Source organism: Sphaeroforma arctica (genome assembly GCF_001186125.1).
Source record: "Sphaeroforma arctica JP610 unplaced genomic scaffold supercont1.6, whole genome shotgun sequence".
Taxonomy (NCBI): domain Eukaryota; class Ichthyosporea; order Ichthyophonida; genus Sphaeroforma; species Sphaeroforma arctica.
The window spans coordinates 149,339-170,668 of record NW_014040552.1 but is presented as its reverse complement, the minus strand read 5'-3'; the positions used below and the strand labels follow the sequence as shown (position 1 = coordinate 170,668).

Sequence of the window (21,330 nt, the reverse complement as noted above, 5' to 3'; positions counted from 1 at the left end):
TATATTCATAGATGGGTAGATGAAGAGACAAAATTATTAATCAGCATGGGAACACAATATACATACATGTATTTTTGTATTAAAGTTGACTTGCTTTCTTTTACGAATAGTTGAAATGTGATGGAATTTTTTCCAGTTTGTTATAAGGTTTATACGTCCCTTTAACGCACGACTATGCACATATATGCGTATTTACAAACGAATTAATAGATACATGGCGAACTTCATGTTTATGTATCTTATAACCATGTGCGAGTACCTCGCATACCTTTCAAAGTTCACAAACACGGATATGTTTGTTTATGTAGTTATATACAGGCGCAATCATATAGGCACATCTTCACCTGCTATGTTGCATCTGTCTTATTGGCAGTGTTTAGATCATAGAAAGTACTAATCTACATCGTGATAACTACGTATAAATCCATGCACAGCCTTCATTTGTACCTTTTTCTATGAGACTAGCATACTGGTCTGCGATCTGTATTTGATACAGTTGTACTTGTATTCTATACATATGCCGCCAAGTATAATTCCATATATACTTGCGCGTTTGAGTGTGATTTTGTCGCAGCTCAGCCTAAAAACGGAAAGTACCAAACGTGCTCAGGATCATTGACCTCACCAATACTATGCTCTCTACAGCTTACTCATTAGAAGAAGAGTATTTCACATTTCCTCCCGAACACTGGGGGGTGTTGTGTTCGGATATGCCCGGCAATCTAGCGGCCTATTCGACTGAGATACCACTGCTGAATTCAGCTGTATACAAGAAAATGCCCGAGTTGTTCCGTAGTGGTAAAGGGATGGCCTACGGCACGTATCCAGGTGCGTGTATATTGATAAGCCCGGTTGGAGCGAGCTCTGCTGCTTCTAAATCGACGACCAGTCATCGTGATGCGACTACAAGTTTTTCTGGGGCTGTTTAAATGTCTGTCTCGAGTTTGTTTTCAACAATCAGTGCGTGATTTTAAACTCTTCTATATCATGAATAGCAGCCTAAACCCCAAACCCTTAAACCCTAAACCCTAAACCCTGTCTTCATACCGCAATCAAACTGATGTAATATTGTTTATACTCTCTCGTGACAGGCTTCAACTCGTTCATGGAGGAACTGGCCATCGCTAAACACAACTCGAGCTTATTGGGCTTCATTAAGCGAAACCCGGTGCTTCACGAGAAACTGCAGGAAGGTGGCATGCGTGTCCTCGGTAAGTGAGCACTCTGATATCGCTTGTGTGATGTGTCTTGACTACAAGCAGTCATGTAAGGTTTACCTGTCGGTGATACTTTGACCCCAAAGCCATTGAAAATATCATTGTGCGTTAATTTAGACGCTAGCAATCGTTTGCCTTAACACCCAATTTGCGGTGGGGTGATGGAATTGTTGATGTGAGGATTTTACCCCTCACTGCAGGCTCCACTCGTAACGATTCGCATACGTTTGATCCACAAAAATAACCCTAAAACCCTAAAACCCACATAAATCAACAGACCTTGGTTGTGGGTCAGGTGTGGCAACCCGTTTAATGGCGCGCGAGTATCCAAAGTCGCAATTCGTGGGAATCGATATCGATGAAACCGCTATCAACGTGGCTAGTAAAGCCGTAGGAGGTGAGCTGATCGGACAACCGGCATAATAGGATGTATTGCACGATACGGTCATAGGTTACACTCTCTCGAGTTACAGCCATGCGCTGGTCCATACCCACATACACCCCCTCTGCCCTTTAGGTCCATGCCCGCATACACCCCCTCTACACTTCAGGTTCATGCCCACATACACCCCCTCTGTCCTTTAGGTCCATGCCCACATACACCCCCTCTGCCCTTTAGGTCCATGCTCACATACACCCCCTCTGCCCTTTGTGTGCGGTGATTCCCAGTCTGTTGTGCTATTTATAGCAAGAGGAGCAGAGGCTGTCTATCTTTAGGGGGTATGGGAGTCCCCGAGTTGTCTGTTTGTTTCCTATCCCGAAACTGTTGTCGACAATTCGCGGTGGTGCCAATATCTTCTTGCCATGTGTCGTGTAGGTCGCATGCATTGTAAACTGTGTAAGCTGTCATTGTAGTAGACACTTTACTACTTTCATTGTAGTACAGACACTTTACTATTCGATGAAGTTGGTTGGTTATCCGTCCGTCCATCCTTTCAGAACTGTCAAATATCGAGTTCGTTATGAAAGACGCGGTGGATCTCACCGACGGGGAATTGGGGGATTTCGATTACGCCACGGCATTCGATGCAGTGCACGATCTGAATCACCCGGAAGAGGTTGTCAAAGGCGTCGTCAGCGTGCTCACGAAACGCAAGGGCACATTTTCCGCTGTCGATGTTCAGGCCCAATCCGATGTAAGTGTTTGGCGTGTGTGTGTGATGTGTGTGTTACATGTCTCGTGCGTGTGTGATATTTGATCGTTGCCATTCATGATGTGCCGTTCTGCCTTTGCGGCACAGTGGGACCTCTAAGGAAACTGTTCAGACAAGTTTTGAAATGATCCTATATACTGCTCTCGTAGCCATTCGAGAGCGATGTAGTCTAGGATTCCCTGCGCAGCGGCAAATGTCATCGCGCACGGTTGATCCCATGATTGTGCATATCTCCTTGATTTGTAACAACTATGGCATCGCGCACGGTTGATCCCAGGATTGTGCATATCTCCTCGATTTGTAACTACTATGGCATCGCGCACGGTTGATCCCAGGATTGTGCATATCTCCTCGATTTGTAACTAGTAGCAGCAAGATTGCTCAGTTTTATGGCTCACATGCCTTGCCTTTTGCCTTCTGAATATGTGTTTGAAAACTCGCGAGTGTCACGGGGGTACACTAACCCGTGCCTCCGAGATTAGTGAGCACTGCTGCACTTGTTTACCTGTCGAACCGTTGCGATTCTTCCAGATCCGAGGAAATGTGGGATCCACGATGAGCGGGTTTGCATACGCCGTTTCATTGTTCTATTGTATGCCCGTAGGGTTGGGTGTGGATGGGAAGGGTAAAGGCTTTGGGATGATGTGGGGCCAAGACAAGGCGTTGAAGCTGTTTAGAGAGTGTGGATTTAAAGACGTCCAAGTGAAAGAGATAGAAGACGATCCCTTCAATGTGGAATATAGGTGCCAAGTAGAGCCCGAGGCAGCAACAGATTTCAGATAATTATAAACCTCGTATGCATTTCTACCTTAAGTATATTATAGAGTGCCTTTGGCTTCTTCAGATTGAACGCCCTGCAACTGTGCAGCTATACTGATTCATTAAGTACCATCAAAGTTATTAAGTACCATCAAATCTCTTTATTCAATAGCTAAACTCAGCATTGTATGTTTGCAAAAGAAATAACGACTTATGTGCATTTTAACAAGACCTTCACTGAAACAGAACATGCATGCATGCGTGGTGTCTAAGTCAGTATGTACTAATCGCGATAGGCTACTGCGGTATCTAACCTTCGATATAACACATCGATTTGAAAAGTACAATCAATAAGGACTTCGAACTACTGCCCATGCTTGATTCTATTCGCACTGTAGCTTAGCCGGAAATACAAGGGTGCGGACACCTACCGAGATGGAGTGGCTTTGTATAGACTGCGCGCTATTGGGTAGCGTTCTTCCGATCCAAGATCATTCGCGCTGTATAGTTTGAGATCCGATGTGAAGCTTATGATTGTGGTGTAGTTACACAAGCTGTGGCGGCTTGCGCATTTTCCACATCACTGATGTCTTCGATTCACAGAGCTCCAAAATATAGTGTAGTGTCATAAATAATTGAGGCGCATATACATTAACGTCCTCTTAGTTGAGACGAAATGAATATATAACATACTTGCTTAATAATGAGTGGCTAAGTACAGTGACTATTGGTGTAGCTGTATTGCTTAATATGCCTTGGTCAAGCATTGTCTGGATAGATGATAGACTTGTTCCAACACGAGTATGATTATTTTGCTGCATCTACATTAAAAAAAAAACAGAATTGAAGATCCAAAAACACATGTAAACTAACACGAGTATGATTATTTTGCTGCATCTACATTAAAAAAAAAACAGAATTGAAGATCCAAAAACACATGTAAACTCGCAAATAAAAGAATATGGATTGAAAGGGTCTGGCTGTGGTTCAAAGGCGTTTTAAAACTAACCAAGATTCACCAAGTAACAATGAACTAGCCTAGATACTTTCTGACCGAAAAAATATGAAGCAGTTAGAAACGAGCAAAATCTCAGTATCAACAGTGTGGTGTCTCATTGCAGCTTCTGCATATAGAGTAGGTAATACACCCAGTAAACCCCACAGTCCGCCTGCAGGCGTTCAAGCTCGCATACAAACAATTTTGAAGTATAGCCTAAATCGTATTCTAGTTGATGAATTCATGGCTCGGGGTTGAACACCTTCAGCGTGCATTGGTACAACGGCATGAATTCAGATATAGACACCTTTTGGATCAAGTGGTATTCAGATATAAACACCTTTTGGATCAAGTGGTATTCAAATATAAACACCTTTTGGATCAAGTGATATTCTAATGTAAACATCTTTTGGATCAAGTGGTATTCAAATACTAACACCTTTTGGATCAAATGGTATTCAAATACAAACACCTTTTGGATCAAGTGTGACCGACGAGAAGACAATCCGCGTGCATTTCTATTGAATACCCGCGCCTGTGCAGCGGCTTATGTTTAATTGGTTGAGTCGTGCTCGCCATGTTGATTGCGTTTATGGCGTTGCATACTATAAAACCGTTTATATTTGGCAGAACACCCAGGTACGTCACAGGCATAGGGCCGTTCGTCCGAGTGAACGCTTTTGTGATACTGCAACGTAATAATTTGCTTGAAGGCTTGTCCACACCCAGGATAGTCACAGGCATAGGGCCGTTCCCCTGTGTGCACGCGAATGTGCGTTTTTAAATGGCCTTTTTGAACAAACTTCTTGCCACACCCAGGGTAGTCACAGGTATACGGACGGTCGCCCGTGTGCACCCGGATATGAATCTTCAGGTTAGCAGGACTGACAGATGTCTGACCACAGCCGGGCCACTCACACGCGTATATCTTCTCGTTGCCAGATGCAGATCCAATAGTGCGGACCGAGAGATTGTTTGCGGCACGGAGGCTGTGTTTTAGTAAAATATTTAATACAAATGTACATATTGATAAATTATATTTGTGAAATGAATGACGACGATCATGGAACCAATGGGATGCTTTCAGAACAAACATTTCTATACTGACCGCACAGAGCTGTTTTCCACAGTATCTTGACCGACTGAAGCGCTCTCGCTATCCAAACTACGCCATACTAGAACACCCATAACCAAAGCGTGTGCAGCTATAGGGGTGCCTGTGAACTGTAGATATATACAAGAGTGTCTTGGGTCGCCTGGTCATACATTTTGATCATCAATTCGAGTGGGCGGCGCAGAATAGTGTGAGGATTATGTGGGATACTTTCGTAATTTGTACCGGATCAGCCACAATAGATCATAAACCTAAAGCGTATATGGCCTAAAAAGCGTTTGCATCACAACGGAATTAAACACCTAACACATTCCGTATTCATTGTTTGTGCACCACCACATGACGTTGATCTTCATTTAACAGATCCCCAAACGACACCGATGTACACAGAATAAGTGTTCTCTGGCAAATTCTGGAATTGCGTTGACATCAAATACACTTGTACAGAATATACTTCAGTAATATACTATCGAAAGTAGATCTTCTTATGACAGCGGCCCCTTGCATCACTATGTGTTATAAGACTGCCAATACAGTCACAGAATAGAAACACTATTTTCAAGCACGATGATGTCAATAAGGTGAGGTGAACCAGAACACCATAAAAATTATGGCATCTGATCTAATCAAATTTTTTGAAGTACGAGTTCTGAATATATATATATATATATATATATATATATATATATATGTATAATTATATACTTACACACACAGACATACACGCACACATAAACACAGACACAGACACAGACACATATATACACACACACACACACACACACACGCATATATATATATATGCATATACATACATATATACAAACATACCCAAAAACACACACACACACACACATATATACATATATATGGTAATTTGCATACACAAATAGAAACATGTTTACATATATACATACGTACATAGATACAAACACGGATGTTATATATATATATATATATATATATATAATATATTTACACACACACACTTGCACACACACACACGCACACACACACACACATATATATATTGATATCAATATATACAAATAATATATATAAAGACATATAATTATATATATACATATATACATACACATACACACACACACATATATATATATATACGAACATGTGTACACATATACATACATATATATATATATATATATATATGTATATATATATAAGCAATAGTGCTTGTGTATGTTTGAAATGTAACAAAACACATTCTAAACACGAGACATCGCCACCAGGTGAGAATCATGTATGAATAGCTCACCCTCTGATATAGTAGAAAAGACGTCGATGTCGTTAATTATTGTTCGACTGATGGTTGCGAAACATCCTGTAGTCAGGCGGAACTTTATCAACTCCAATATATAGAAACGTATGTGGTACCGAATTGTCAAGAGCCTACACGTGGACATACCTTGCAATTATAGGCAGCTCAGGCCTGAGGCCAATTGGATAATGAATCGCTGTATGCACAGGCGTTAACAGTATGGTTGGGGTTCGTGTAGTGGTGTTGGCGAGTCGCCTCAGAGCACCGAGCATTGCGGAGAAAGACATGTTCAACGGTTGCTGATACTGAATTGCTGTGTATCTGCGTGAAAGATGTCAATGCTGCCAGATGATATCAACCACGTTATAGTAAAGGTAAGGCCAGGTCGGATTCAGAGCGATGCATGCCAATAGTTCAGTCGCCACTCTTTAGCTATGAAGTGTGTAGTTCGACTGACAACAATCGAATACACTTGAAGCTCAACTTTATCCCAACACTCCCAGCAGGCAACTCCGCAACAGCCGTTGGCCTCATGTGTGGTATACCGCACATTGATAAGGCCCTGTTCTGCAACTCTAATATTACGGCCATTTTCGATGAAATGTTCATTTTTGCATAAAAGGGCATTTTTCAAAATTCAAAATAGGCATCTTCTCAAAAAATCGGTTTGCAACTCAAACTTGAAAAATGACCATACTTCCAAAATCACCTGTTTTGAACATCTATAATCGTATTTTTACAAAAGTTTCAAAAGCTGTTTTTGTAAAAAAGAATGGCTATTTCTTTGAATTCGCGTAAAATTTCTTTTGAAACTGTAAAAGTCGGTCTCCTCTAGGCTGACTATACACGATACCAAAACGTTTACGTTATAAGAACATACGTTAATACGTTAAAATGCAAAATGTTAAATAAGTTTAGCTTCAGCCCTTGGTATTGAGCAAAATATTAGAGGATTTTAGACTGAGACTATTGTCTATATGATCCACTCTAATCACTCACTACTTCGGTCTAGATTTATTTATGTTTTAGTTAACAATATTAGATATAATTTCAAACCCTAGAACCTTTACATTTCACGCCTCGAAACAATCACCCAATCAAACTAACCAATAAAATACCTCAATGTCCAACTTAAGAAAAGAAAAAAGAAAATCAAAACACCAAGCTGGTGCAGTATAAATCTGCACCTAAATCCCATAACTTGGTACCTAGCTCCCTATCCCATTTAAGGCATAGACGGGCACATCTAGTTGGCTGGCTAGGAGGAATCAAAACCAGGTTGTCCTAAATTCTAACAACACTGATCCTGTCCTTTTCTCAGTGGATTATGTTGCTCTGAGATCATTATCGAATTATACCATAGGTTTGTACCAACAACCATTTCATGCCCGAGACCCTCTCTCATGGTACTCCCATCAATTAGAGATTCCCAAAGTGTCATTTTCAGGTGTCAGATTGGTGTCGTTCCTATATTATGTACAATTCTAATTTCAGTGGAAAAACCAATCTATATTTGGAAAACCACCTAATTGTCCACAGTAGAGTCCCATACTCTACTTAGTACTGTCACATGTTCAGAATCTTGGTATGTTTGTCACTTAACTTCAATCTTTGGTTGCACCTTACGTAAGATTCGGTCTAATAAAGGCGATACTAATGCCTTAGAATAAATTAACGCGTAGATAAATTCTATATCGTGTAAATCTCGATATAAATAAACGAAATGAGACGTTTAATAAAGTTAGGGTTGCCTCGTGAAAACAGCAATACTATGAGAGATTTTGAGACTGAGACATTGCCTATATATAATATTCTCAGTACTGTTTCCGCCGAAGGGATTTTATTTAGTGTTTCGTTGCCGCTCAGACTCATAAAAATCTTTAGAAAAATATTACTCTTGACGTCCTTAATTATAGTCTTAACCAATAACTTGTCACTATCAAGAACGTACATGTTCACATTGCTCGACTACCGCACCGACGGCTTTCTCTGCCCTGTCTGCCCCGGTAGCCACAAGTTCACTACCAGCCACTTTACCTGCATCCAACAATTGATTCGACGCATCCTGGTAGGCCCGAAACTGCCGCCCATTGGCCCTGACCTCCTTCAGCAATAAAGGAGTGTCACGACTTCCACGGTACCTGGACCCTCCACGAACACCTTGGATCTTTTCTCCAGCATGTTGAAGAACCACCGTACTCTCACCCGTTTCTGACACATCAACAGATGTTCTCCAAACCCCGGCTAATCACGATGTTGAAGTACTACTTCCAAATATCGGTTCAAACCAAATCATCGCGCTTGTTGGTTCCGACTATGATGCTTCCAATCTAGGCCAGCCAACACATACCGAACTCATCCGTGGTCTGGTGCGGCATTGGCTTACCCCCATTCTCGCTTCTCGACCGGATTATGACGGATAACCTGGTCCTTCTCGGTATCTCGTACACTGCACTAACCCATTCCGCGGCACTTCACGGCGCAGACCCGATCCGTACCACAGAGGTAGGTACTCTACTTAGTAAGTCAGCAAGCAAATATATGGAGCATTCGATAGTAACAATGTTTTATTAAAACCGGCCCGAATTGACTCAGCACATATCTTCCATTGTCGACTCACTTGGCCCAAGCTTCAAACGGGAATTTACTGACCACTTCTTCCCATCAATATTTCCTGAACCACTACAGCGACTATGAGAGCCATACCATATGTTCATACATTGTATCATACATACTTGCCATTTTTGTAATAGATAATATTATCCCTATCAAGAATTGCCGACTTAGCCTTCATCAGACGCACATCTGGTTGGCTTATTGGAGGATCAACTAGGTAGCGTTAATAGTCCCTAGAAACCTATATTCGGTTGAGGCATCTCGCTACCGAAGTATTCAGATATAAATAAATTTGGAAAGTATGTTTATAACTTGCGTACTGCTTAAGAACACGTTTATACATAGAGTCGAATGCGGAGGCCCGGCTTATTACAGGGGGAATTAGACGGGTCTCACTTTAAGGCTCGAGTTCCTAAAGAAATGCATACAAGAATGCGGAACTACAAAGACGAGCTGACACAGAATATATTTGCCGCTTGTTTGTTCAGCACAATCATGATGTTTGTACTGTTTTACATAGTAAGAATGTTGTCGACGATCTGGATATATTGCCAGAAGTGAATGGTGGACAAGATTACTGGTGCCCAAGTACTGATTATTCCGATTATGAAGTCTTCCAAGAATGCACCTAGTCCAGATTTGACACAATCCAAGAATGCTGAAACTTATGTCGCGTCTCGAAAACCTCCATCATCACCCCAATCCGCTTACCAAGTATAAGAGTTGGTCTAGTTCTATTAATAGAACTATATTTATTTTCCAACTTTGTTTATATCTGAAAACTTCGGTAGCGAGATGGCTCAACCGAATATAGGTTTCTAGAGACTATTCGCGTTACCTAGTTTAACCTCCGTTCAGCCAACCAGATGTGCCAGTCTGCTGAAGGCGAAGTCGGTAATTATGGATAAGTGGCAAGTTATTGGTTAAAGCAATAACTATGGACATCATTTTTTTCTATTCCGTTTGTTTCTAAAAATAGGTTTTTATGAGTCTCTCGGGTTCGTCCAACGAAACATACAATAGTTTCTAATAGAGCGACAACGAAACACTAAATAAAATCCCTTCGGCGATAACATTACTGAGAGGATTATATATAGGCAATGTCGCGGCCTCACAATCCCTCAGAGTATTGCTGTTTTCACGAGGCATACCTACCTTTACTAAAATACTCATTTCGTTTATTTATTTCAAATTTAACTATACTTAGACTTAGCCTAAGCGTTTAATTACTCTAAGGCGTTAATATCGCCTTGATAGACCGAAACATACATTACCGGTAGAAGCCGATCTTTTCTTTGACTTTGTCGCATTCTTCGACAAATCAACACACACGCTAGATGGTTACAGCTTGAAAGTGGGCTGTATAGGATTAAATGTGGCAGAAATGTCGACATACAAAGTTGATGTCAGATGACTTGGAATAATTGGATTGAAATTCAAATCGAGATAATCAAGCTTTGATGGTGATGGATCGGGCAATGCGTGCATGGTTTGATTGTTTGAGATCGAGTTGTGCATTTTGTTTTGTGTGGATATATGGGTATTTTGATCAGCCACGTCAGACGAATCCTCAGCCGATTCATTCCCAGTGACCCCATCTTCCTCCACAAGAGAATCCATGTATCTAGATGCGTGAGATGGGTTTGCACTCATTGTGGCTGATAAATGGTGTGGCACTTGCAGAATACGACTATACTTTATTTATTCTAACGGTAATGAACGAAATATCTCAACAGTTAGCAGCACGAACAAAACGATACATGGCGCGTTTTGAGAAATGGCGCGGTTTCGATTTTACTCTTTCTATTTTTGGCGGTATTGAGGTTTACGTAAAAAAGCTGCCGTAGACGTAAAATTCGACGGTTGGAAAAAATGGCCGTTTTTAAAAAGTATATGCCGTGTTTAAAAAGTATATAAGGAACTCAAATATTTTTGAGAATGATGTTGTACCCATTTTAATTATATTGAAAATCCAAAAAAATAAAATCGATCCAAAATGCACTTTTTTCTTCTTCTTCAAAAATTGACATTTTCATATTGAGTTGCAGAACGTTGCCTAAATATTTACCACATCTGACACTCTGCTGACACAGTGCTGTGAGGGGGTATTTCTTTACATTAAAAAAAAACTCGGTCAGGGAACAGGGAGGCTCAGACGGGACTTGCAAATATGTATGGACCAATTAAAATCAATTTTGCAAGAAGTAAAAATCAAAATTCATTGGTTTGTTTTGGTGCTTTAAATGTGTGGGTTCTGTACGTATCCTCTCTAGTTGTCAACGACCGCTCTGAAACAAAAAGTTGACACGATGTCATCTATCAAGTGGACAACTATAGCAGCCATTTGATTGGCCCACAGGTTTTCGGCCCATCCGACCATATGATGCGTGTTCTTAACCCAGTATATCACGTCTAAAATATATTGGTATACAAACCTATCATAACCTATCATAACTGATATAGTGAGAGTTCAAGATGAAATAAAGTACGTGTAATGAGGCTTTGTTTTATTCATCTATCTCCGTATCAGTGTCCCCGTCCTTGTCCTTGTTTTCAAGAAATCTGACATTGCCATCTGTGACTTACTTCACTGCGCAAGTTTATCGTGTTCACTTTGCAAACGTCTTAGTTCTTTGCGAAGCTGTAGCACTCTTTTATGACCTCGTTGAGTGGTTAGCTTTGTATCTCTGCGAGTCTCTCAGCATCAGATAGAGAGTCCTGATCGTGATTCTGTGATTCGAACGTGTAACAATCAGTTTGTGCGAGTCCTGGTTCTATTTCGCCCATACTTGTTGTCCCTTGTGTCTCAGCGTTCTCCGTGTTTCCCGTACAGTCAGCGTTTTCTGTTTCTTTGGGCTCACGATATATATTCTGGATTAGTTCCTCACCAAACAACACATCAGAAGCAGTAGCCGATAAGATATCAGCATCCCACTCTATATCCATACAAGCTTCCACGAACTTGTCCCCAACTCTCTTGAGCGGTACTATCACCTCCACTAGTACCTTCATATATATCCATGCTGTCATTGTGACTTTCGGTTTCTGAGTTGGTAGTCGTGATCGGCATGTTTGTCACCAGTTCAGTAAGATCATGGAGATCATTGGCTCGTTCTTCGTGTTCCTTCTTTGTTAGCACAATCTTTGTATGAAAATTGGGTGCGATCCGTGTGGGTAGGCATGTAGACTTAAGCCAGAAGCTATGTATTTTGTCCGTCGACAAATTATCCCCGGCTTTCTTACACATGTGCATAAACATCTAACAAATTTGCTGCATATCCGAAGTTAATACCCCGAGTACCTTCTGTACGTTTTGCACCCTCAGCTCGTATTGCTTTGCACCTCTTTGGATCTTCCATGTTCTCTATGGTCTTTCTCAGTAACTGCCTTCTGTAACCAAATTTCAGTGCATAAATGACGCCTGCATCCAGAGGGTGATATACTGATGTGCAATTAATTCTTTGGTAGTAGCTTGTATATCACACCATCTCTTTCGGTCACATCATCATGAGCACCGAAACTATTCATGAGTAGAACAACCTTTTCCTTCGTACGTTTGCGAATATGTTTTAGAAATACGTTTTAGAAATACGTTCTTGAACCAATACTCTTGCAGTACGACATCATTCCACGAATTCTTCTGATGATGATAAGGTAGAGGCAACGTCTCTTCACTTTTAAAGCATCTTGGTTCCTTTGACTAACCGATTACCATCAATGGAACTTTGTCGTTACCAGAAGCGTTAGTACAGGTTATCAAAGTAGCTCGATCCTTTGCCTTCATAGCTTTTGTACCTCTTAACATACGTCCGTTCTCATTTGGCGCAACATACGTACGATTAGGTAAACACTTATAGAGCAATCCTGTCGCATCCAAATTGTATATATTATCAAGATGAAAGTCGCTCAGGAATTCTCTAATAGGCATCATCTGCTTTTCAAATTCCAAGTCTATTGTTACATCGCCAGCTTGCCCGTGTATTGCTTTACTTCTCAATTCACAACGCTTAGCAAAGTTGCTAAACCACCCATTAGAGAACTGAAAGTCCTCACGCACACCCATAACTTTACCTAATATCTCAGCGTTTGTCAAGATAGTCACACGATCCACGATAGCTCTTTGTGCCCTAAGCACATTGACCCACTCCATCAGTTTCTTTTCCAGAAGTGGATACTCTGCGCCACGCAAACGTCTGTAGTTGTTCTTATTGTACGCAATTAGCTTTACATCAGGGTCCTCCTTATTATGTTCAGCTCCAGCTTCTCGAGCACGTTCCATAATGCGTGTTACAGTTCGAGCATGTATACCATACTCTCTAGCTGCTGACCTAACAGCTTGTTCACAAGTGGTAACTTCTTGTTAGCTACCGAGTCTCTGTCGAAACTCCACCCACTAGCCTTTAACTTGGATGACCAACTCATTCTTCTTTTCCATATCTAACTCTACGAACTTCCTTTTATCTGTGCTAGACATCGTGTTAGTTATGCGTTTAACAGGGTGTATGTATACACAACTGTGATATTTAATAATATTCTGTTCGTACTTGTAGTAATATTTACACCGAGAAACGCGAGTGTCGTTATGGTAGCGTGGCCCATACTTCTATACATAAGAAATGATTGGTTTTATATATTATTCAGTCCTTCAATACCAATAGGGATATATTGTCAGCGGTAGAGCCAATGTATGAGCCCTCTAATAGTACTGAAAATATATATATTGACCAATGCGAAATTGAAAGCTGACATCTATCGAAATGGACAATTAAAAGTTGACAGCTAGCGAGGACCCATTGCTTATGACTATATGTATATGACAACTTGACAAGATATCGTATCATCTTCTATTTGCATGGCCCTGAGCCTGTGGTCTTGTGGATTTGTATTTGTGTATTAATAGCGTCTCTGACTCTGATCGAAAATTACCGCTGTAGTCTTGTGGATTTGTATGTATTAATAGCGTTTCTGACTCTGGTCGAATATGATCGATTTCTCTAAGACATCATGTAATGTTCTCCGCACAGACCCTAATCCAAAGGGCCATGATATTTGTGTCTTTTTTAGGAGGCTGTGTATGTTTACAGCACTTATACATACATATATACTGTAATTATATATATATATATATATATATATATATATATACTATACATACTATACTACTAACTAACAACACTACATACATACATACATACATACTACATACACTACACACACACACACACACACACACACACACACACACACACACACACACACACATATATATATATATATATATATATATATATATATATATGGAGTGTACAGTGTCGTCTCAACCGGAGAGAGATAAGCCAAATATACGTTGCAATATATTTAGAGACATTCTTAAACGAACCCATCTCTAACCAAATCGGGTGCGTATAGCACAATATTTATGATATTTCAGTGTGAAGACAGCGAGGAATCCGAAATACTTTTGAATTTCACGGCCTGATTTATTTTAGATACCGCAGTATCATATAATATCTTTGCATCTATATACAATATCAAAAATAGCCTTAGTGTTTTGGATGGAATACCTTTCAACTACTTGCACCTTTGAAATCGGCCCATCCGTCTTCGTCATCACCGGAACCAGTCACCGTTCTGCTCAGTATTGAGTGTAGTATAACGTAAGCGATTGAACTATGTCTATGCGATTTCCAAAGTAGGAATTGGGTGTTGCTATAGCAACCATACAGTATAATAATAAGGATCGAACAAGGAGTCCTATTAGAATCCATACACTATAGTGGTACTCCTCGTTTCAGATCGCTCCTATCCATAAGCCGACCAACTCTAAACTACTTCACATTGCAGCAATAACAACAAATCTCCAACGAACACCTTCCACTTACATATCTAGTTGGCCGTCGCCTGTCGCTGGCTTATCACTTTTGTCTAACTCGAAACTACTTCACATCGCAGCAACAACAACCCAAATCTCAAACGAACACCCTCTCGTGACACCACCCACATACGTATCCAGCTGTCTATTGGCTGTGCCTGGCTTATCACTTTTGTCGTCGTCCGCGGTCTCGAATGCTCCCCACATGTCATCGTTTTCATTAGCAGTTGCTGCTTTAAACACACCACCTACATCGTCCTTGGTCGCATTGGGAGGAGCAGCTGGTACAAGCGCGATGAAACAACGGAAAAGGAGTTCAGAGTGTGAGACACTGAAGCTACTGTAATAGGATACATATGCGCTGACACACATGAAATAACACACATGAAAAAACACAAATGCACGCTTGACGTATGTATGATGGATGTAGTCTTGTATTTGTATTCACACACGCAGATTGACTCAGGGTATGGAATCAAATCTACGTGGGATTGACACAAGTGATCTAGGGGCTACACACACACACACATATATATATATATATATATACATATATATATATAATATATATACATACATGTATATATACATACATATACATACATATATGTATATATATATGTATATATATATATAATATAATACATACATACACACACACACACACATATATATATATATATATACATGTATATATATTTATACACATACAGATACATAGATACATACATGCATGCATGCATAAATACATAGATACATATATAGTATATACATATATTTACATATATTTACATATATATATATATATATCCAAATACACATAATACTAGTATCCAAACTCACCGGCTTCGAAGGCGTCCCACTCATCTGTGACTGCCTCGTTCCCTTCGCCCATCGGATCATCATTGTCTCCGTTGGCAGCCTGGATAAAGCAAAAATGCAGAAGCAAAGCGTGTTTGTTTATTTAATGATATGTAGTGGAATACTCTAACAAAAAAAGTACACCGACAAGAAGCACAGGGGTGTATGTGTGCGGTGGTGGTTCGAACACTTCAAACAGGGAATCTAAACTAATGAAACGGAGTACAGGGCCTATATATTAATTCGTATAGCTATAATAATTCCTATAGCTATGTTAATTCATATAGCTATATAAAGTCTTAAAGCTATAGTGATCCATATAGCTATATTGATTCTTATAGCTATAGTGATTCTTATAGTTATATTGATTCATATAGCTATATTAATCCATGTAGTTATATTATCTTATAGTTATAGTAATTCATATATCTATAGTGATTCTTATAGTTATATTGATTCTTATATCTATAGTGATTCTTATAGTTATATTGATTTTTATATCTATAGTGATTCTTATAGCTATATTGATTCTTATAGCTATATTGATTCTTATAGCTATATTGATTCTTATAGCCATATTGATCCACGTAGCTATATTATCTTATAGTTATAGTGATTCATATATCTATATTGATCCATATAACTATATTGATTCTTATAGCTATAGTTATTATAGCTATAGTGATGTATATAACAATACTGATTCTGATAGCTATAATATTTCTTATATCTATACTGATTCCTATACCTATACTGATTCTTATAGCTATAGCGATTCATATACCTATACTGATATCTTTACCTATATTAATTCTTATAGCTACACCTATACTCATACACATACTTATAGCTCTACTATTATACCTATACTCATACACATACTTGTAGCTCAACTGATATACCTATTATCTTACACATACTTATAGCTCTACTGATATACCTATATTCATACACATACTTATAGCTCTACTGATTCGCATACCTTGTGCACTTCGTCCTTGAGCATGTCAAAGGCATCTTTCCACGGATCCGCATTCTCATCCACCGAACTGCGATTAGACCCACTAGACTGTTGGTATCAAAATGTGAGGTTAGGGTTTAGGGTTTTAGGGTTGATACCAAGCGTGAGGTCAATATCAGTTGAGCGTTGAACACGTCCCATACTACATTGTACACGTACACCCCACTGTGGCTTGGGGGGTGCAGGTGGTGACTCATTCATTTCTCGGGATGATATGGCGAGGCTGCATCAGTAGTGATCCAGCACAAGAGCACACAGACAAGACGGCCTGGATTGGTCTCGCGGGGCAACGAACCATGCACGTACGACGACAGAGACGTCAACGCGTTCGTAATAAACGTGACTACAGAGACATCCTCAGAAGGGAACGTCAACATGTTCGTAGTAAAGGTAACTACAGAGACATCCTCAGAAGGGAACGTCAAGGCGTTCGTAATAAACGTGACTACAGAGACATCTTCAGGAGGGAACGTCAAGGCGTTCGTAAAAAAGGTAACTGCAGAGGCATCCTCAGAAGGGAACGTCGAACGTCAAGGCGTTCGCAATGAACGTGACTACAGAGACATCCTCAGAAGGGAACGTCAAGGCGTTCGTAATAAACGTAACTACAGAGACATCATTAGAAGGGAACGTCAAGTCGTTCGTAGTAAAGGTAACTACAGAGACATCCTCAGAAGGGAACGTCAAGGCGTTCGTAGTAAAGGTAACTGCACAGACATCCTCAGAAAGGAATGTCAAGGCGTTCGTAATAAACGTGACTACAGAGACATCCTCAGAAGGGGACGTCAACGCGTTCGTAATAAACGTGACTACAGAGACATCCTCAGAAGGGAACGTCAACACGTTCGTAATAAACGTGACTACAGAGGCATCCTCAGAAGGGAACGTCAACGCGTTCGTAATAAACGTGACTACAAAGATACCCTTAGAAGGTGCCAGAGGACAGGCAGTAAGTGATGGGGGCGGATATGTGCACTAGGGAGGTGTACTCTACTCTACTGTATGGACATCTATGGCCTCATAACCACCACCAGTAGATAGGCTATCACTATAGGATGGGTGCGCTCTACTCTACTGTATGGACATCTATGGCCTCATAACCACCACCAGTAGATAGGCTATCACTATAGGATGGGTGCGCTCTACTCTACTGTATGGACATCTATGGCCTCATAACCACCACCAGTAGATAGGCTATCACTATCGGATGGGTGGTTGGTTCACACAGACAAGTGCACGAGGCAGATATGTCGCACAGTTGATCGCTAATGAACTTCACAACACGGAGATTCGAGGGGGAAGGATGAAAAGAGCAACACCCATATGAATATATAGATAGTACGTCTGAATGATACTCTAAGATTGCCCTGCCCTGGTCGAAAATTACGGTACGCACGTACCAGATACTGCGGCACAGGGGGATAAAACGTACAATACGTACCAGATACTGCGGTACATGGGGACAAAAACGTACAGTACGTACCAGATACAGCGGTACAGGGGGACAAAAACGTACAGTACGTACCAGATACTGCGGTACAGGGTAAGAAAAACGTACAGTACGTACCAGATACTGCGGTACAGGAGGACAAAAACGGACAGAGAAACCACTATAATGCACCACAGTGGCGGAACTATCGAGTCATAAGAAATCGAATATACCCTAAACCCTAATAAACCAACAGGCTATTCCTTTCCTCTACACACAAGCACGGGCCACTTACCAAACCCTCATCGACTGGGTCATCGAAGGCGGATTGCAGGGCAGAGGAGAAGTAGTCACTGGTGAACTATAGCAGGCGTGCGTGGTGGGGTGGAGGAAGCGTAGGGCAAGTGTAGAGTAAGCTATCACGTGGACAGGTAGTAAAGCGTCAGCTATCACGTGAACAGGTAGTACAGCGTCAGCTATCACGTGGACAGGTAGTACAGCGTCAGCTATCACGTGGACAAGTAGTACAGCGTCAGTTATCACGTGGACAGGTAGTACAGCGTCAGCTATCACGTGGTCAGGTAGTACAGCGTCAGCTATCACGTGGACAGGAAGTACAGCGTCAGCTATCACGTGGACAGGTAGTACAGCGTCAGCTATCACGTAAAAGGTAGTAGAGGGTCTACCATGGGCTTATATCACGAGCCAATGGGCTGCTAATCAAGTATGAATACTCATGTGAGTATCTATATGCATCAAGTGTAAAAACTCATATAAGTATCTATATACATCAAGTGTAAATACTCATAAGTATCTATATACATCAAGTATAAAGACTCATATAAGTATCTATATACATCAAGTATGAATACTCATATAAGTATCTACAAACACCTGGATACACATGTATAGTCACATACACACACCTAGATACAGTGTGGGGCGGTTTCTGCACGCCACATAACACACATACGACAGAGAGATAATCCCCATTTGCGTACCTCGCTTTCGGCTGAATTGTGATTCTCGTTTTGTGATTTGGTGGCTGCGGCAACGGCTTCGAGCCTAAAATGAAATGAAATAAAATAAATGAAATGAAATGAAATGGGAATGAGATCAGAAGCACTTGTAGTTGTGTTCGCATTGAAAACACTCGAGTGCACATTCGTGCAAAATGCATAGTGTATTGTGACTGTTAAAAACTAATAACGTTTAGATTTCAATCGCGGTGATCCGTTTCTATAGCGGCGAATAGTTTCGGGAACGTATATATACATGGTGCATGTGGCACATATTGTACCTTAGGCTGAGGTGGACGTATGTGAGAGAGGTTCAGCCTCAAACTAGACGTTTTGCATATATATATATATATATATATATATATATAAAATACTTAGTAGACTGGTTAAGTTCAACCCACATGGCTACAGACACGAGGGTTCTCTCCCGGAGAAGTCATCACATATAAGGCAAGCGAGTACAGGAATCGGTTACTTAAATCGGAGAACCAACTATCAACACGCGTATACGCATTGGTACAGAGAGAGCGATTGAGGATAACCACAGCCATTGCTATGGGTGGGCTGGGTTGTACCAATTGACACCCACTGTACCAATTGACACCCACGCGTCACACAAGCTTAACGCAGAAGCACGTTCACACAGCCAGAGGGTGTACTGCTGAAGAGCGTATGGGATACACTATCACTGCAGATTCACTCCAATACATACACTACCCAAGGTTTTATTAAAACCCTAAACCCTAGCCCACCAACAGCTGCCCCGCACTTGGCCTAGCGAAGGTTGTGTACACTTCCAACGCGATAGAACAGCGGAGCAGGACACGGGACCAGCGGAACGGATTAAACCCTAAACCCTATAATCGGTGAGATGGTCAGTCGCTGTACTGTGATGATCAAATGTACCTGTTTAAGACCGCGTTATTCTCATCGTCGAAGTTTATATTGCTGTCAAAGTCTTCGGGTTCTTCCGCCAGTTGCTGCGCTAAGATACGATGCAGCCCCTGAACGAACCCGAATTAAACCAAGCATTTGGTCATGTGAGATGATGTTATGAATGCACGCGCTATAATGTCAACTCGGCAAGAAACTTAGAAGCAGGTATTGGCATAACCACAGGGAACACACAAACACGCTTATATATATATATATATATATATAAATAAATAAATAATAAAATAACATAAACATAAACATACATATACATGTATATGTACAAATACATATACATATACTTGTACATATACATATACATATACATATACAGATACAGATACAGATACATATACTTGTACATATACATATACATATACATATACATATACATATACATATATACATATACATGAATGAGATGCAAATCTTGCTCGCAAGCACACTCCACCCCAACCAGCCACCCAACACCACTCACCAACTGTGCCGCGTCGTCTTCCATAGCGTTCATATCCTCATCGCTGTCTCCAAAGTGGCTGAGTGGGTCTGTCGGCCTTTTCCCACCCAACGGCAGCGCCAGAGACGCATTGTCTACCATCAGCTCGTCTCCCACAAACCTTACCCACTCCTTGGGTACAAACACCCCCGTGCTGGCGTTGTTGGTGTTGTCGGGTGCTTGGGCTTCCTCCGTGTCCTTCTTCGGTTCACCTGTACGTATTTTGCGGAGGATACTCTCTTTGGTTGTGAGTGCGTGTGTTTCGCCCCGCAGAGACCGCTCGATCATATTGGCCAGTTGGTACACGTGTGACATGTATGTGGGCCTACGATGACCGTCTGCACAGAAGCGAAGGTAGGTGGGATAGTGATAAGTAGTAAGTAATTGTCGTATGTGTGACATGTATGTGGGTCTAGATGACCGTCTGCACACAAGCGAAGGTAGGTGGGATAGTGATAAGTAGTATGTAATTGTCGTATATGTGTGACATGTATGTGGGCCTACGATGACCGTCTGCACAGAAGCGAAGGTAGGTGGGATAGTAATAAGTAGCAAGT

The 21,330-nt window shown here is 40.9% G+C and overlaps 4 protein-coding genes across 4 annotated transcripts in view; 1 reads left to right on the top strand and 3 right to left on the bottom strand.

Moving 5' to 3' along the window:
* Positions 1–710: 710 nt before the first annotated feature.
* On the top strand, positions 711–3,154 carry SARC_00234 (hypothetical protein; the record flags this gene model as incomplete). Its single annotated transcript, XM_014306090.1, has 5 exons — positions 711–828; positions 1,092–1,211; positions 1,495–1,614; positions 2,157–2,353; positions 2,903–3,154. 5 exons carry the CDS (start codon positions 711–713, stop codon positions 3,152–3,154), a joined length of 807 nt encoding a protein of 268 aa, XP_014161565.1.
* Positions 3,155–4,604: 1,450 nt separating this feature from the next.
* On the bottom strand, positions 4,605–7,172 carry SARC_00233 (hypothetical protein). Its single transcript, XM_014306089.1, has 2 exons — positions 6,674–7,172; positions 4,605–5,116 (listed from the first exon to the last, which is right to left on the bottom strand). The coding sequence occupies exons 1-2, from the start codon at positions 6,811–6,813 to the stop codon at positions 4,681–4,683; spliced, it is 576 nt and encodes a 191-aa protein (XP_014161564.1). The 5' UTR covers positions 6,814–7,172; the 3' UTR covers positions 4,605–4,680.
* A 4,643-nt stretch (positions 7,173–11,815) lies between these two features.
* SARC_00232 (hypothetical protein) lies at positions 11,816–12,154 on the bottom strand (the record flags this gene model as incomplete). The annotated part of the gene is made up of 1 exon (XM_014306088.1): positions 11,816–12,154. The coding sequence occupies one exon, from the start codon at positions 12,152–12,154 to the stop codon at positions 11,816–11,818; it is 339 nt and encodes a 112-aa protein (XP_014161563.1).
* Positions 12,155–14,574: 2,420 nt separating this feature from the next.
* Positions 14,575–21,330, bottom strand: part of SARC_00231 (hypothetical protein) — a gene marked incomplete at its 5' end in the record, with an annotated part of 9,912 nt that continues 3,156 nt past the window's right edge. The window contains 8 exons of the mRNA XM_014306087.1: positions 14,575–14,773; positions 15,148–15,295; positions 15,858–15,936; positions 16,858–16,944; positions 18,621–18,686; positions 19,327–19,390; positions 20,251–20,348; positions 20,756–21,111. Of these exons, the coding sequence (XP_014161562.1) occupies positions 14,710–14,773; positions 15,148–15,295; positions 15,858–15,936; positions 16,858–16,944; positions 18,621–18,686; positions 19,327–19,390; positions 20,251–20,348; positions 20,756–21,111 (962 nt within the window). The 3' untranslated portion in view covers positions 14,575–14,709. The remainder of the gene's footprint in view (positions 14,774–15,147; positions 15,296–15,857; positions 15,937–16,857; positions 16,945–18,620; positions 18,687–19,326; positions 19,391–20,250; positions 20,349–20,755; positions 21,112–21,330) is intronic.

Excerpts from the sequence above, each read along its gene's own strand:
- SARC_00233 (XM_014306089.1), bottom strand. The coding sequence starts at position 6,813 with ATGTCTTTCTCCGCAATGCTCGGTGCTCTGAGGCGACTCGCCAACACC. Across the intron at positions 5,117-6,673 it reads GAGCTGCCTATAATTGCAAG|CCTCCGTGCCGCAAACAATC; the intron begins GTATGTCCACGT and ends ACTAAAACACAG.